A 19,049-nucleotide genomic window follows, 5' to 3' on the forward strand; every position below is an offset into this window, starting at 1 on the left:
TCTTTTTTATATGGTTACCATTTAAATCAAAAATTGGTTTTAAAATTTTTATACCACAATAATTATTTTCGAGTTTAATTATTTTATTACCATGATATTTGACTAAGTTTTTGAGTTGAAAAGATTAGGTGTTATATGAGTTCGATCCCACTTCTAACCTCAACCATTAATACTTGCCGCACTAATTTAAAAAAAAAAAACTAACAGCCTGTATATGCCAAAAAAACATCATTTTATAATTTTGTTTTGATTTAAAAGTCTATCCATCTATGTATAGATAATTTCTTGAGTGACTTTTTTCTATTGTTTTCCTATTAGAGATAATTTTGTTTGAAATAAATGTTAGCACCTCTCTCAATAAAAAATTAAACATTGATTCGTCATATTACAATGGATTAACTGCTTTTATTAGATCTAACCCCTTTTGGTTGCATAATTTTTTTTATTTCAAACAAATCAATGATTGTAAAATTTTCATCTATGGGTTTGAAAGGAGTATTCTGAAAATTATTTTAGCACCAGTTGAAGGAAAAGAGGCAACGCAAAAATACCTCACACGTAAAATGAGAAGAACAATCCTAACTTAAGGTGCAAACTTAAGAGACAGGTAGAGAATAAAAAAGTCACTAGAGACAAATATAAAACTAACAATGGCCTTGTAGCTTAGTATTATGTCAGCTTTCTTATAATTGGAAGGTTTTGAGTTTGATCCTGCTTGTAATCTTAATCATTAGTGTTTGTCCTTCTAATTCAAAAAAAAAAAAAAGCTAACACCGTATAGATACCAACAAATCATTTTATAATGCTGTTTTGATATAACAGTCTATCAATATATTTATTTATATAAAAACTTAAAGCAGACATGTTATTCATAAGTTATGATTCATAATGAATTCATTTCCAAATATGCTTAACATGTGGCCTGTATACTAGTTAAGTATAGATGATCTTATCATTCATTGTATAATATTTTATATTTTATTTCAATATTTTAGATTCGAAATTCAAAACAATAATATCATACAATGCCTATTGTAGCTCGGTGGTTAACGATTATAAAACAAACGATTATTTTATATTTCAATATAAAATAAATTTTGTGATTAACGATTCCAATTAAAACATAACAATTATAAGTAATGATAACAAGTAAATAACATTTCATATTTAAATATTAAGCCTCTCAAAACAAGTTAGGTTGAAGAAAACATACCCCTATCCGTGCGATACACGGTGCCTAAAATCTTTAAATAATGCATACTAAGTATTAATAAAATATTTGTATAAAAAAAGTATTAATAGAATATTTAAATGACAGATTAATAGAGTATTTTAAATTACAGGATACCTCATTTTAATTAATTATATATATATATATATATTGGAGAACTGTACATTTATTTAATTAGAAAAATTAATAGTATAAAATAATAAAATAAATATATAAATAGAAGAATAACAGATAAGTCCCAAGATAACCAATTAGTTTATAAATATCAAGTGTCAAATTTTAAAATTTTAAAATTCGCTTCTCAATTTCATAATTTCATTGTAATGAATTTACAATTTATTTTCCAAAATTTTAACTTGTTAATTAAAATTTAAAATATAAATTTTAGATTTACTATAATAAAATCATAAAATTAAGAGCGAAACTTATAAATTTTTAAAGTTTGACACTTATGATATAATGTGGCATAATTGGTGTATTTGAAACCTTTTTGTCATTCTCTCTATATAAATCTCAACAGTCATATATACTCATATTTATTGAATCATGTTCTTTTTTAGGACATACAAGACTACAAGAGTCTAACAAATTAGTTTAGATTTTGAAGGTCAAAAAAAAAAAAATCAATTGAGATCTAATCATATAGAATCGTGTAAGGCATGGGTTGAAGAAAATTCATATCTGCCAAGCGCATGTTTCACACACTTGTTAGAAGTCAGAACTCCTCACGTTTTCCGTTTAAAATTTTGTGGTTACGAAGGTCACGTACGTTTCTTGTGCCGGAAAATTAATTAACGGCCCATAATTTTTTTATAATTGTAAACATTAAACGCAAATAAAAATTTTTATTCTTTACGGCCCCTTGTCTTCTAATTTATTTGTGATCGAATCTTAAACGCTCAAGTGGCTCCAAAAAAGAGTATATTAAAAGTTGAAGATATTTTTTATCAACAAAATCATTTGTTTTACTGTACTGCTTATTAATCCCAATTTGAGTTGGAGTTGTCTTCGTTGAAAGAAAACACTCTCAACATATATATATATATATATATATATCCACAATACTTAATTCAACGGTTAACGAGTGCAAATTGCTCAATTTATTCTGTTTTATTTATGAGAAAATTAGTAATTTTTTCACACCAAAAAAAAAAAAAACCAGTAGTCTTAACTGGTGCGATGTAGCTATGAACTTAATATGTTTCTTCCGCAAACTTTTGAGGCAAACTATATGTTTAAATTTTGACATCCTTGCAATGCGTGGAGCTTCCTCTAGTTTCATGTTATATACGATATTTTTTTCGGTAAACTTATGAATGTTAATGAAGTCAATTAAATATTGTTTCGAATCTTTATTTTTTCAAAAAGAAATAGAAATTTTAAAAAATATCACCCATTTTGATAAGGGAAAGAAAGAAAGATATTTAAGGAGTGGAAAAATGAAAGGTAACTTTAAAATAAATTTCATTAATAGATTATTATTATTTTTAAAATATCTTATACTGTGAAATATCAAAAATCGAACACCTTACAAAATGAGATGAGGAGAGTTGAAATGGTTTTAGAAGACAACATTTTGGTAATTAACATGATTTCCAGCAACTTTTATTTTCTTTTACCGAATGGGAAACTTCAATTATTGGCTTGTAACGTTGGGAAAAAAGCTTGGTTGATTATCAAATTCTATATAATGCGTGAAAAACAAATCAAGCTTCATATGATATATATTTTAATAAAATAATAACTTCGCTTATTGATAACATAACTTGCAAGCTTCATTTTATGGAGACTTCAATAACAGTACAAGAAAATAAATACATAATAACAACAATGAAATTTTAAGGATAGTTATGCTTATAGACACACATATATACACGCAAATATATTATACTAATCACAATTTACAACATGACTTAAAATCTTATCGGATGTATAAATATAAAAACATGGTGAAAAAATGAATGAGAATTAAAATGCGCATGTGCGACTTGAAAAGTGGAATTAAGCGGGAAATATCCAATAATTTACTTGTTATGTCAAAACTTGTCTTTATCTTCTACTTGACATACACTAATTAGTGGTGCGTATAAAAGGTAATGGAAAAGATGTTTATCTTTCTAGTTAAAATTGAGAATATCACATTCATTTAATTTCACTTTACTCATTTAAGAGTATGACTAATATGGTGAAATAACACCATTTGAAAGGATTTTTTAATAAAAAAGAAAAATAAATAAAGACTACGTCTCATGCCATGCAAAAGCTCAAGAGTGAAGAGTTGTCCATATTTCACTTAATTACAATCAACCTGTAAAATGGCCCAACATGACATAGAAAAGCTCATTCACAATGACGGTGGAAGTAATGCAGAGGTCGATGCAGAGTCTGAAATCAGTAAAGGGACAGAGCCATGGATCGGTTAAAAAAAATTAATTCACAGGAAGGGGTTGACAGAATCTGGTTCGTGTGGTGAGAAAGTCGACGTGGGACCAATTTGAGGTTGATTTTCGGAAAAGTTGGCTGGGGAATAATGGCAACAGAGTAATAGGGATGGTACTTTCTCTTCTTTTCAAAACACCAGTTTTTGGATGGTACCAGAGGCGGCTTGGCCTTTTTGTTGTCGGCAGAGGAGATAGAAAATTTTGCCGGCAGGAAGTGAGGCGTATTGCTGTTTTGGCCGGGGGGGGGATCAATCTTAGATACATGTGGAGATTTTATTGACATTATAGGGATCCACCTCATGCACATATGAAAGCACTGCTGAAAAAATGAGTGACGGTTAAAATTTTAATTTTATAATGTTTATAAAACATTATAAAATTTAATATTATCTTAAATATTAAGTAGTGTTTTATTAATTAATAAAATATTACAAAAAACTAATAATAACATTAGCATTTTTTTTTAGATAAATGCCACCTTTTTTACTTACTTTAAAAAAATAAAAGGAAAGAGGTGACGTTTTTTAAAAGAAATATTATCTTGTTACTTTTTTCAAAAAAAAAAAAGATAGGTGACATTTCCTTTGCACGTATTTTTTAAAAATAAAAGAAGATAAATAGCTTTTTCAACATAGGAAACACCATGTATTTTTTAAAAAAATTAAAAAGTATTACTTTTTAATATATATTTTTTTTATTAAAAAATTTAAAATATTTTTAATTGAATCTCACTCTTTAATAAAGTAGTTATCTACTTTTCAACTAACCCTATTTTTTTTATATTTATCTCCATTAAACACCCTATAATAAATATAAAATCATTATCAATAAAGGCACTTTTGAAAAAAAAAGTAATGATTATATCTCAAAAGATTAAAAATGCCTTACATTGTTTAACATCCAACATTTCAAAAAAAAAAACCTTATGTTTTTGAACGGAGGAAGTATATATTAATCTCTTATATATCCATCAATTCATATATATAATTTTTTTAGTAAATACAATTAATTTATATAATAAAATTTATTCATATAATTAACAAAAATAAATAATCAATTTCATACTATACAAAACTATGATAAATTTAGCAAGATCATAAAAAATTAAGGGTAAAGAAAAACATAAATTTAATATTAGCTAAGAGATATAATGAGGTTTATCGGTAATTCTTGTAATATAATTGTAAAAAAAAATACCTACAACAAAAATAAATTTGAAAAAAAAATTATGACTAATGTTTAACAGAGATTGAATATAGAACAACTAAAACAATTTTTATAAACTATGAAGAAAAGATAAGGTATCATTTGGTTACATAAGTTTTGACTATCCTTTAACATTAAACAGATACATATAAAAAAAAGTAGGCATATTCTAAATTAGAAATAAGTTTCTTCCTCAATGGTTAAAAAGATTATCATCATTACTTTCTTAAAAGTCTAAAACTTAACAAAACTAAACTATTTATCATTAAAAACATAAAGATTGAAGATCCCACAGTCTATTCCTCAGATCTCAATAAATTTTTATACTTATAGATGTAACACCCTCAAATTTACAAACCAATTTTTCACAAATTATTAAAACCATTATCATGGTAGAAAATTTTTTTTTTTTACCATGATACATCCAAGACATACCACAGGTCTTAAAATATCTCAAAAAGCAATTAGAACCATGAGGGACAGACATGATCCTCATGGCATGATATTCAAATCAGATCATAAATCAAGAGGGACAGACATAATCCTCTTAATCATATAAATACTTTTAATAAAAAGGATTAGAGTTTATATGCTTCTCAAAGAAAATATGTCCTAAGTTGGCACAAGATACATTGTATAATTCAAAATAAGAGGCAACGTAAAAGATGGTGTCTCATACACCATAGTTACACCTCTGGTGTTTTCTCAGTCAGACTCTCTCCAGTAAAAATATTAACCACGGGGAATGAGACTTAAAAGTTTCAGTAACCAAAAATTAATATATAATGATGCATGCGAATGTAACTAATCATGCGATTGTTACGTGGGCACACAAAAATATTTAACCGAACAATATTTTCAAACAAACCGAACAAGTATTTAATTTGCATGACTGCACCTTATATCCTCCTTTCGCCATACTCGGATGCCAAATCACCCGGTCAAAGGTGAGTTGGACCAAGCGACACGCCACTCATTGGGTCCAATGAGAGCTTACCACGTGGTAATAATTAACCGAACAGAAATTTTCATTAACACCATACATTAAAATACCCTGACAAGTTATGCATCATTCAAATATCCAAACAGAAATATATCCGAACAATAATATCTCATCATGATAAACAAAAATAAATTTTTTTAACCCACTTGGCAATAATTTCAAACAAGTATATACAGTATTTATTTTCAAAAATTCATAATTTTTCCAAACAATAAAACAACACATAACCATTCACAAATACACTCATCACAACACATTAATAATGGTTACCTTGTGTCTTAAATAATAAGTTCCCCTTCACAACTCCTCTTTCACCACTATATTTGTCGATATAATCTACATAATTATTTCACAACACTATATATTAATTTTTCATTGAAATTAATAAATAACTCTAAATTAAAGAGTTAGAAAGTCTTAGATTTAAAATCCATATCAACACTAATTTAAGATTTATGCCTCATTTAACTTCCTAAATTCTTCTCTAAAATTCTCATACCCTAATAAACTATTTTTAAACCTCAAATCATTTCTAGTATCACAATTTCATCCATCTATATTCTAAAAATTCATTCAAAAATAAATTAAAAATTTTAAAATTATCTTGAAGCCTCAAATCACCTTTCTATAATCTCAAAAATACCTATTCATACTTAAATAACTATTTAATAATTAGAGGTTCATCCCTACATCTCAGATTCGATATAATTTCAACAATATAGATCTAGATTTTAATTTAAAAATTCTTAAAAATGAGTTTCAACCTCAAGAAAATATTCTATGATATTTATTATATTCTTAAGAGCTTTAACCTATACTTTTAATCCATCATATCATGAGATTAACTATTCTATAGAAAAATCCTAATTAGAATATATGCTCTATCCTACAAAATAATCATATCACTAGAAAGCTAATATTATTTAGAAAATAAATATAAAATTAATTTTTTAATTAAATAAATTTTTAAATGCTAATCTAAATAGGAAAGTTAGAACATACCTGAAGAAAAAGAAAATAATTTCCCTTGCGAGAAAACACCGAGCAACGTGAGAGGAAGAGAGAAAAATAATATAAAAATGGGATTATGGGTCCCAAAATTATATTATTAAAAAAAACTATAGGTCTGAATTTAATTATTCAAACCTTTGGGCCATTACTTGTAATTTTTTTTAAATTACATCTTGAGCCCTTAGCTGCACAAAATTTTTCATTTTACTTCTGCCGCTCCTTACGCATGCGCCTTCTCCTTTTATATGTGAGGAGGCACCTCTCCTTCCCACATCTAAACGATGTAGGACTTCCACAGTACCTCTTTTTTTTATTTTTACTTTCTTTCTTTTTGTTTTTTTTACTCACACACACATATATTTTTTTTTATTATTCTAAATCTTAAAATTATATCTTAATAAAATATTTCTTATATAATTTTTAAACCTAAGTTTTAAATTCATAATTAAATTTCTAACCATATTATTATTTCTAAATAATCTCAAATAATATAAATTTCTATTATTATCATCATTTTTTTAATAAAAATTTAAATTTCACAACAATTTTTTTTATTTAAAAAAATCAGGATGTTATAATAGAATTGTTTCATTAGCAGATATGCTGGTTAGCAAATTAAAAGGACAAACTCTTTAAAAGTGAAAATAAAAATTATTAACTGAAGAGAAATAAAAGAAAAATCATAAAAATCCATATATATATATATATGGATAGGTAGACAAGAGGTAAGAAAAATTTAAAAAAAAAACATGTTATTTGTGTACTTATACAAGCAATCTCAGCAAGAGAAGATGACAAGATCAACTTCAATAATTAGAGAAAATATAACTTGTGGGTTGCAAAAGAGAAGTGCAAACGGTTGGACGGAGAGAATCATCAATAAAAAGATATTAGGATTTAAAAATTTTAAGAAGAGTTAAAAACTATCTCTAATTTTTAAAAATAATTAAAAAATCACAATGATGGCCACATCTCTAAAAATTAAACTAATTAATTAAAAAAATTAATTTTGAAGAGAGAGCCACCTTTCTCGTTTAAATAACTTTTTTAATATTTAATATCTAATAAATAATATTTAACAATAATATATTTTAAAAAACATTAATTAATAAAAATTTTAATTTATAAGAGAGATATTTAAATGATTTTTTTTAATATTTAGTATCTAATAAAAATATTTAACAATCATATGTTTTAAAAATAAAATTAATTAATAAAGAATTTAATTTATAAGAGAGACATTTAAATAATTTTTTAATATTTAATATCTAATAAATACTGTTTGGAAATCATATATTTTAAAAATAATATTAATTAATAAAAAATTTAATTTATAAGAGAGAGGTGGCATTTCCATTGCCTGAAAATGCCACCTCTTTAATTTAAATATTTTTATTTAATATTCAATGTTTGAAAAACAATATTTAATATATATATATATATTAAAAATAATATTATTTAAAAATAATTTGATTTATAAGGGAGAGATGGCATTTTCAAAACCTGAAAATGTCACCCCTCTCATTAGATATTAATTATAAAATAATTACTAAAAAATAATATCATTAGATAAAATAAATGAAAACAATTGTCCACCTATGATTCATAACTAAAATATTTATTGTGAAATAATTATTGAAAAAATAAATCATGAAATAAATTAATTAACTATCAAATAAAAAATAATTAAAACACTTAGGTGGTATTTTTTTTTGAAATATTATCATAATTATTCGGTGGCATTTATTTCTAAAATTCTACAAAATTATTCAGTAACAACAAATTATGGCATTTTATAAAAGAAACGCCACCTCTTGTTATTTTAATTAAATTATAAATAAAATAATAATTTTACTTTAGCTTTCATTTTAGTGGTGTTCCATTTAAAATTGCCATAACATGCATGCTATCGGATCTCATTTTTGTAGTTGTGAAAATTCTACTCCCTCCATCCCAAATTATAGATACTTTTAAAGGAGTTTTTTCATCTCAAAATATAAGACACTTTGGGTAAATTAATGTTTCATTAAATGTATAAATTTTAATATTATCTTTTCTTTCTTTATAATTAATTTTCATCTCTTCTCTTTTCAATATATTAAATGATGGATATTTTTGAAAGTTTATATTTTTATTTTAGAAAGATAAGATTATTAAGTATATTTAATGAGGTTCATTGGTATGTGAAATTTTGTCTAAAAGTGTCTTATAATTTAAAACGGCATAAGTATATATTTTGAGTTTCATAAACGACTGTGCACTGATGGACCTGGGATTCAACGAGTACAAATTTACTTGGTGCAATAATCCAAGGAATGGTGGCCTAATTAGAGAGAGAATTGATAGAGCCTCAGGTAATGTGCAACTCAGAAAGGAATTTCCACATCTACAGGTGTTTCATATTGACCCAATGGGGTCCGACCATTACTTACTTCTGGTTAAATGTTGATGCGGGACTCCAAGAAGGTGCAAGTCTTTCAAATTTGAAGCCATCTGAACTTGTCATAGTAGCTATAATAAGACGATTCAAAAAGGGTTGAGTGTAGATCCTATAAGTAAAAATTCCAATCTCCAGTTTTCTGACAAAACTTGATGTTTGTAAGCATAATCTTATTCAGTGGAGTAATAAGACATTTCCAAATAACGAGAAGCTCGGGGAGAAATTAAAACTACAGCTCCCAAATTGCCAACAAGGTGACATTGCTGATGACTCTACTCTATTCAGGAGGCTAATAAACTGATTTTTGAGATTGAGAATACCTTAGATAGAGAGAAGCAATACTGGTGGCAGCTCTCGTATTAATTGGTTGCAACCGGGCGATCGGAATTCGAGATTTTTTCATTTGTCAACCCTTAAGCGGAGACAATTCAGCAGTATTCTTCGCCTTAAAGATGATGCAGGAAGTTGGCTAACTGACAAGACAAATGTTTCAAACGATATTGCTGCATTCTTTCAAATCTTTTCACTTCATCGCGTACAAGATCTATGGAGGCAGCACTTGATTTTGTTGATGTTAGAATTACTGAGGCTATGATTAATCTATTACTTGCACCGGCTGGTTACAAGGGAGCAAATTAAGGTAGCTGCGTTCAACTTGGGTAGTACTAAAGCACCGAGTTCGAACGGGTTTTCAAGTAAATTCTATCACTTGTCCTGGAATGAATTTGGTGAGAATACTTGCTCCTGGATTCTGGATTTCTTTGAGGGTGATTTATCTCTTAAGGATATCAATGAAACTAATATTACTTTGCTGCCCCGAGATTGACAGGCTTGAACATGTTTCTCAATTTCGTCCTGTTGGCTTATGTAACTTTTCTTATAAAATAGTCTCTAAGAGTATTCGTATGTAACCTCTTCTAGATGCTTGTATTTCCCCGAATCAGGGTGCTATATGTATTATTTGATGCTGTGTTTTCCGGAAAATCTGATTCTGCTGCCATAGGTATTGTTTGTCGAAATCATACAGGTTTGTTTCAATGGGGGTTTGTTGACAAGATCAAGTCCCTATATTCTTTTATGACTGAAGCTCTTGCCTTGAGAATGGCCTTGAAGCTTGCCATGGACCTTGGTCATGGTAAGATCATTTTTGAAACTAATTGTAAACTCTCGCCCACTTGTATTTCGCTTAAGCAACTCGATTTATATGATTGGAAATACGGAAGTATTATCTTAGACTGTCTATTAGCTCTCCGATACGGTGGGTGTTTGAACCAACGCTTTCTTTGTCTTACCATTCTGGTCTCTGATGTGGAAGAAGCAATGCATACCTCATCTCATACCCTCTATTTCTAGCATTGTAATTGGTACTGTTTGATTTCATTGTATTTCGTTGTTCTTCCTTATGTTTGGTAGTTTTCACTTGCTTCGTATTGTTTCTAAAGTTTATCCATTAATTAGAAGGAGTTCCTTTTGACTGAAAAAAATTACAATAATTTCATACACATTTTAACCTAGCTGATCAATATATTCGTTGTATTTTTTTTAAGTCATTTAGGGAGTTTGATTCTGTCCTTTAAGGAAAACCTCCACTACCCCTCCGTTGAGGAAGAGTGGCAATTTAAGTTTTTTAGATTTAAAATTTTTATTTTTTATTTTATATTTATTAAAATAAAAATATGAAAATTTTAATAAATTTGATGGGCAGTTTGGACAATTCACATTTAATATATATAATCTAAATTTAATATTAAAAATTTATAAGCACTATAAAAAATTTAATATTAGATCTACACTATACAAAATATATTTGAATAATTAATTTATAAAAATTAAAAAAATATTTAACAAATATGATTACGAGTATGGACAATCCAGATTTAATAGGAATACTTTAAATTAAATATTAAAAATTTATAAAAATTATAAAAAATTTAATATTAAACCTGCACTTTTCTAAAAATAGTTAGATAGCCAATTTATAAAAAAAATTAAAATTAAATTATTTATATTAAATTTGGATTGACTAGATTGATAATCACATTTATTAAACCTTTTTATTTTTTAATAAATACAAAATATTAAAATATTAAATTTAAACCATCAAGATTAAATTTAAATAATTCATATCACCATTGTCCTTTAATAGAGAGACAAAGGAGGGACAACTCCATGATCTACCATAATCATTCACTTTCATATCACATACTCTCCTTTTTTTTTTTTTACTTTTATTATGTGACGCCTTTTAAAAAAATTATTTAATAATTAACATAAAACATTTGATAGAATATTAATACATTTTTTAATATTATTTTTATTTAAATTTAATAGCTATGAAAAATAATGTAATGTAATTTAAATTTTTTTTATTTAAATAAAAATAAAATAAAAAATTTATTATATTTTTAGACAACATTAATGATTTAATTAACTATATTTTCATGATTTTCAATGAAGTGATTAGAAATATTTTATAGTAGAGACCAGAAAACATATCTCTAATTTTTTCTCATAGCATTAATCAAGGGATGGTATTTAGAACACGCCTCATAAGCCACTAGAAAATTAAACCACATTCCAAAGTCAAAATTAATCTCCTAACATAATTAACTTGATATGTGTATTCCTAGCAACTTCATGGAAGCAACGAGTCAAAGATCAACCATACATGATGAATTGAACCATCAAGATCAAGAATAAGATATAGACCCACCAACCCAATGCATCTCTAGTGACTTCCATTCTCTCTAGACTATCATATAAATTATTATTAATTAACTTACATTAAAAAAGTCGATTAAAATTTTAATTTTTTAAAAATAATTTCACATCTTTAAATAAAATAAATAGAACATATTGATTTATGCAAAATATCCTCATAAATAATTTAAGTAAAATATAATAAAAATACATACATAACTTATTCAGTATTCTATATTTTTGACCAAATGATATTTCTAAATAGTAAATACCATCCTACACTGTGGCAAGGAGAGAGATAGAAATCCTCTGACCTAATCTTCCCAAGGAACATTGTCGCAAACAGAAAACAAGAGAGCCAGTCGGCACGTGAGCCGCGAGCCAAGAATGAGCTGTGAAAGATGACCCTTCAGACCAGAGTTGGCGTAAAGGCCCCACACGTGTAGGCACGAGGTCCACGTTCTCACACGTGTAGGCACGAGACCCTTCCTCTATAACATCACCCCTTCCTCTTTCCAAATTCTTCGCTGTCCTTCCAACGTATTTCCCGCACACTTCTCGCTTATAACTCTTTTCCTCTTCGACCGAATCCGCCATGGATCCCCATCCTCCCCGCCGCCGTCACCACAACCCGCCATTTCCAGCCACTTCTCACGAAGGCGCCACTGCTTCTTCGAGGGATCTCCTCAAGAAGTCTTCCTCCACCGTCGCCAACGGCGGCCGTCGAGCCCCGTCTCCGACCCCTAAAGCTTCCGATGCTTTGCCTCTGCCGCTGTACCTTACCAATGCTGTTTTCTTCACGCTCTTCTTCTCCGTTGCGTACTATCTCCTTCACCGCTGGCGTGACAAGATCCGGAACTCTACCCCTCTTCACGTCGTTACCTTGTCAGAGATTGCCGCCATTGTGTCCCTCATCGCGTCTTTTATTTACCTTCTTGGCTTTTTTGGCATTGACTTCGTACAGTCCTTCATCGCGCGTGCTTCTCACGATGTTTGGGACCTCGATGATGATGCCGGCGAGGCCGATGCTGCCGAGTCTCGTCCTCACAACCACCATCCCCGCCGTGATTTCGTAATTGAGCAACCGGTTCCTAGATTAGTGGTGGATTCCGATCCCTTGGTTTCGTCTCTGCCCTCCGAGGAAGATGAGAAGATCGTACAAGCCGTGCTGGACGGTACGATTCCATCGTACTCACTCGAGTCCAAGCTCGGTGACTGTAGGCGCGCGGCGGCCATCCGACGCGAGGCCTTGCAGAGAATGAATGGAAAATCTCTTCAGGGATTACCGTTGGATGGGTTCGATTACGATTCAATTCTGGGGCAGTGCTGTGAAATGCCGGTGGGTTACGTACAAATTCCGGTGGGAGTAGCTGGGCCTTTGTTGCTTGATGGCTTTGAGTATACTGTACCAATGGCAACCACTGAGGGGTGCTTGGTGGCGAGCACGAACAGAGGTTGTAAAGCCATTTATGCTTGTGGCGGGGCTACCAGCATAGTGCTGAGGGATGGAATGACCAGAGCGCCTGTTGTAAGGTTCGCCACAGCCAAAAGGGCGTCGGAGTTGAAGTTCTTTCTTGAAGATCCTCTCAATTTTGATACCCTGGCCGCCGTTTTTAATAGGTTCGTTTCGAAACATTCGTGCTTGGCTTAACTTACTTCTTTTGGGATTATTACTGGTTCGAACTTTTTTTAATTTGGGCTTAAGTCCCTTGCCTGGAACAAAAGGTCACTCCAAAATCCAATAGTCCCATTGCATCTAGGAGTTTACTCTGACGTGCTAATTTTGCTGTGTACAAAGTTTTGCGATGCGTATGCATTTCATTTCTTTCTTAGGGAGCTTGACTTTTGACAGATTTACCTGTGTAGAGATGATTTTTTCTTCTTCCTTTGGGTTCTGTTTGGTGAGTTTTAATGATGTTTGTTTCACGATTTTCTAAATGTCTGAACATCAGAAGTGATGAACAATGAGATATAGAAAAATAAGAATTTGGGTTTCGTTGGGACAAACAATAAAAAAATTCATTTGTTGGTGCAGGTCAAGTAGATTTGCTAGGCTTCAAAGTATTCATTGTTCTATTGCTGGAAAGAACCTGTACATGAGATTCAGCTGTTGCACAGGTGATGCCATGGGGATGAACATGGTTTCCAAAGGAGTGCAGAATGTTCTTGATTTCCTTCAAAATGATTTCCCGGACATGGATGTTATAGGCATCTCTGGTAAACAACTTTCCCCTTCTTTCTTCTGATGCTACTTGCTAGGAACCTCCAGATTGATCTTTTGCAAACATGCATGATGTCATTGATACAACTTTATTCAAATATAAAATTTCTTATGTACTATCTCTCTTGAATAATTCCCTTGTATCTGTTGTGGCAGTGGTCCAGCAGTGGTCCAGTTCCTTCCATGATATTGTCCTATTATTTTTCTCATCAAGCTGTCCTAGCTTAGCTGAAAATCAAGCAATTAGTTATTCATGAGGTGTCTTATGTTATCTATGAGTATGACTGGACAGTTATTATTCACTTTTTGATTGTCTAGTAGTTGAACTTGGTTTGAGCTTGATTTCTTTTATCTTAATGTTCAATCTGAACTATCTCCATTACTTTCTGATAAATTTAATTCTTATAAAAGAATGCTTCGGTTGATCTATTTCTATTTCTTCTTTCGCGAGAAACTAAATTTTATTCATTTGTTGCTGGACTGCGAATATGAATGCAGCAACTCAATACTGCCACATCATTATTATAGTCATAATCATCTTTGTATATATTGTGGCGCTCCTTTGTGTACATATAGCATTTATGGTTGGCAGTTAGTTTTTCTTTTCTTTTCTTTTCTTTTGTTTCTTTTGGTAGTGTCTTTCGTTTTATTTGGAAATCATATATACTTGTCTTTGAGTTATTTTATAAAGAAATTAAGGACTTTACCATGTCCTAAAAATTATGCTAATGGAAAGATCAGCCTAAAACATAACGTTTATCCATTTCCTTTGTTCTTTAGGGAATTATTGTTCGGACAAGAAACCTGCTGCTGTAAATTGGATTGAGGGGCGCGGAAAGTCAGTTGTTTGTGAAGCAATTATTAAAGAAGAGGTGGTTAAGAAGGTCTTGAAGACCAACGTGGCTGCCTTAGTGGAACTTAACATGCTTAAAAACCTTGCTGGTTCTGCTGTTGCTGGTGCTCTTGGTGGATATAATGCTCATGCCAGCAATATTGTTTCTGCTATTTTTATAGCCACTGGTCAAGATCCAGCTCAAAATATTGAGAGCTCTCATTGCATAACCATGATGGAAGCCGTCAATGATGGGAGAGACCTTCATATCTCAGTGTCCATGCCTTCCATTGAGGTGATTGAGCATCCTGTAAATTTAGTTTATAGGTGATTACTTGGTTAACATAATTGCTGAGAGCTCCATACTATTTGTTGTCCATTCAGGTCGGTACAGTTGGAGGTGGTACTCAGCTAGCATCTCAGTCTGCTTGCTTGAATTTGCTGGGCGTGAAGGGTGCGAGCAAGGAGTCACCGGGATCGAACTCTAGACTCTTGGCCACCATTGTCGCTGGTTCAGTTTTGGCAGGAGAGCTTTCTCTGATGTCTGCCATTGCCGCAGGCCAGCTTGTAAGGAGTCACATGAAATACAATAGATCAAGCAAGGATGTCTGTAAAATGGCAAGTTGAAGAGAAGAAACGATGTGGGGTCCCAGCCATCAATTGTGTGGCTTAAAAATAAAGCCAGAGTGGTATTTGAGCAAGCACACGTGAATTTGGGGAAGAAAGAAGAAAATACCAAGGTTGTACCTGTGGGTGGCCATGTGAGATTGCCTACTCTTTGGTGTTTGTGAATGTAAAGTCAGATGATTATTGTATGGAGATGTTGAGTGGACCCTGTGATTCATTGGAGGCACAACTTTGATAGCTTTTCATGGCTGGTCATCGGAGGCACGTTAGCTTTTCTCACAGCTAAGAAGTCGTTTAATGTGTTGTACTATACTTTTTTTTTCTTTTTCTTTGTGTTTGGTGGGGGGACCAGACCGCGAAGTGGGTTTGTTGATTTTTCTTGTGTCGTTTTCTTCATTTCAGCTAAATGAATCGAATTGGACGGTGCTTTTTTCATTGATGACCTTGCATGTCACTGTTACTATTATTGTTAGGGAAAAGACAAATTTTCAACAAACTTCGGGTTGATAAATGCTTCTAATGGGAAATGCTCTCATGGACAAATGGAATCTTAGTCGCATGACTCGCATGTTGCCACCTACCCGACTCTTGCCAATTTTTATGGGAGAGCAAGCCCCTTTCTTTTTAAAAAGTCTTTTTTTGGTTAAGAAAATAGATGATATCAAAACTCTCGAAGTTACTGTGTGTTTGTGTGTAACACATCAATTTTTTTTTTAAATAATTTAACTCAACCATAGTTGGGTTACAGCCACCCAATACATTTTTATATCAATAATTTTGATATAAAATATTTTATAATTGACTTCAACTCACACACTATAACATTTCAGATAAATTTTTACCTCCCACATGCCATTAGGTTAAATCACATTTGTCCATCCTTATACTCCCAACAAGTAAACTAAATCACATTTGTCCATCCTTATACTCCCAACAAGTAAAATAAGCAATTTAGTCAATTTTCAATACAAGCCAGTTATTTGGTCTTATAATCATGCCATTTTAACCAATCCAAAGTAAACCAAATATTAAAATTACAGTCATCCAAATTGTACCAAAAATAGAAATAGTTTGAAAGGCATGATTACATTTATATATTCATATAATTGACAATAAACAAAAAGCCCTAATATTGACAATATAACACATTATAAATCATAAATTAAATACCCAAAAGAGACAGTGGATCTATACCACTAAGCCTCTGGGACTCCTCCACGTGTCACTCGTGGCTCTTCTCCTGAAAATTGTTAACCACATAATGAGACTCAAAAGTCCCAGTAACCAAAGCCAATTTATTATAGTGTATACAAACAGTTAAGTGTGTGCTTACTAAGTGAGAATTAAAAATAATATAATTCCAACAAATATAAGAAATATTATAATAAACACAAACAACCATCCTTATATCCCTCCATTAACCTCGAGCCGTAGCCCTCACTCGGTGCTAAATTACCCGGCCAAAGGTAGATTAGCCCGAGCCCTTACAAACCACCTATTGAGCTCCAATAAGGACATACCACGTGGCACATAAATACAACAACAATAGCAAGTCTCCCAACACCTCCCACAATAATCAAATAAATTTATAATAATATTGCACAATTATATAATATTACAAAATTTATAATTTTCTCAATAATCACCCAATTAACATGAAGTAACACTAATCACAAATTAAAAGCATGGTTACCTTGTGGCTTTTTCAATAAATTATTCCTTAAAATTTCTCTCTCACCACAATCTTCACCAGTAATACAATCTACAAATAACATATTATTTATAAATATTAGTTTCAATTTTTGAAACTAATAAAATAATTCTAATAATAGAATTAAAAATATAACATAATTTCTAATCTCAATCTTAATACAAATCTATAGTTAATACTATTAAGTAAAATTTTTAACTCCTCTTTTAATTATCAATAAACATTAATAATCTAAAAATCAACTTCTAAACTAATTTCTATTATCAAAATTTTCTTTTTATTTCATAAATTCGTACCTAAAATACTCAAAAATTAAAAATTAAGTCTCTAGCTTAGAATCATAATCCTATAACCATAATAATTCATTTCTCATCCCAAATAATCATCTAAACCTCAATAAATCAACATATATTTTCAGATCTAGTTTAGAATTTGATCCATAAGCCACAAATTCAAAGATCACCAATAAATTTATACTCTAGAATATTTATTATACTACTAACAACCTAAAAAATCATATTTATTCAACATAAATTCATTCCTCTTCCAGATCTTAAATTTTCTACCACTACAAACTCAGAAATCAAAGAAGAAGGATGACTAAGAAAAAATTTTAGAACACTTACTTAGTCTTGAAAAGTTTAAAATCACACTCTAAATATCCTATTAAAAACTCTTACCTTAAAAATTTAGATATTTTGCACCGGCGACTCGCTTCTCTCCGCCTCAGCTCGCGCGCAGGAAAAGAAGGAATGAAGAAATGAAGGAACAGGTGAGTTTTTATAAAAATTCAGTGGGTCCCACACATTTTTTTTATTCTTTTCTCTCTCTTCTTTCTTCTTCTTCTTTTTTTTATTATTTTATTTTACTATTGTTATTATTGAGGCGGCGGCACATTTTCTTCCTTTTTTTTTTGCAAACCTTTTCCTTTTTTTTTATTATAATAATAATTTAATAATATATTTTTTTTATTATTTTTTTAATTATTATTTTTTTAAAATTTTTTTTATTTAATTAATTTTTTTTAGAATTATATCCTAAGTTAGATTTAATAATCATCTCTTACTAATTTTCTTACCTCTAAATATTATTTTTTTTATTAACCCAAATTAACTATTAAAATTTAAATTGGGATGTTACAATCATCAATAATAATCTTATAGTAAAAAGAACTAATTCATAAATAGCAAAAGAGTTGTGAACTTTGTGCATTGTATTAGATCAGCATCCAATGATTTTTATACTCCTTTTATTTTAGCTATATTTATGTACATTTTAATTTTTTTGTCATCTAGGAAGACTTATCTCTATTTTACATATGTATTGTTAACGTAGTAACGCTACCAACCAAGAGGGAAAATGACAATTAGGTTCTAAAGTAATTAATTAATTTAAATTATGTCTCAACCAATTATAAAATACCAATAAAGTTTTTTGGTGTTTCAATGGTAAAATATCAAATCTAACAATTCTATAACTTCGTAAGTTTAATTCTTAATTTTATAATTTTATTGTAATGAATGTATAAGTTGTTTTCAAAATTTTAATAGAGTTGAATAATTAACAAATTTCCATTCCTTGTTAGCATTTTAAAATTAGTTGAGATTTAATTTAAATTAATTGATG

General features: G+C 29.9%; 1 protein-coding gene across 1 annotated transcript; it reads left to right on the forward strand.

Annotated features, from left to right (window-relative positions):
* Window positions 1-12,546: 12,546 nt before the first annotated feature.
* Window positions 12,547-16,147, forward strand: LOC129303705 (3-hydroxy-3-methylglutaryl-coenzyme A reductase 1-like). The gene is made up of 4 exons (XM_054943185.1): window positions 12,547-13,652; window positions 14,068-14,249; window positions 15,034-15,380; window positions 15,470-16,147. Exons 1-4 carry the CDS (start codon window positions 12,628-12,630, stop codon window positions 15,710-15,712), a joined length of 1,797 nt encoding a protein of 598 aa, XP_054799160.1. The 5' UTR covers window positions 12,547-12,627; the 3' UTR covers window positions 15,713-16,147.
* The last annotated feature ends 2,902 nt before the right edge of the window (window positions 16,148-19,049 follow it).

This window comes from Prosopis cineraria, unplaced genomic scaffold, assembly GCF_029017545.1.
Source record: "Prosopis cineraria cultivar Desert tree isolate PC_DT_omini unplaced genomic scaffold, ASM2901754v1 PC2, whole genome shotgun sequence".
Classification (NCBI taxonomy): Eukaryota; Viridiplantae; Streptophyta; class Magnoliopsida; order Fabales; family Fabaceae; genus Prosopis; species Prosopis cineraria.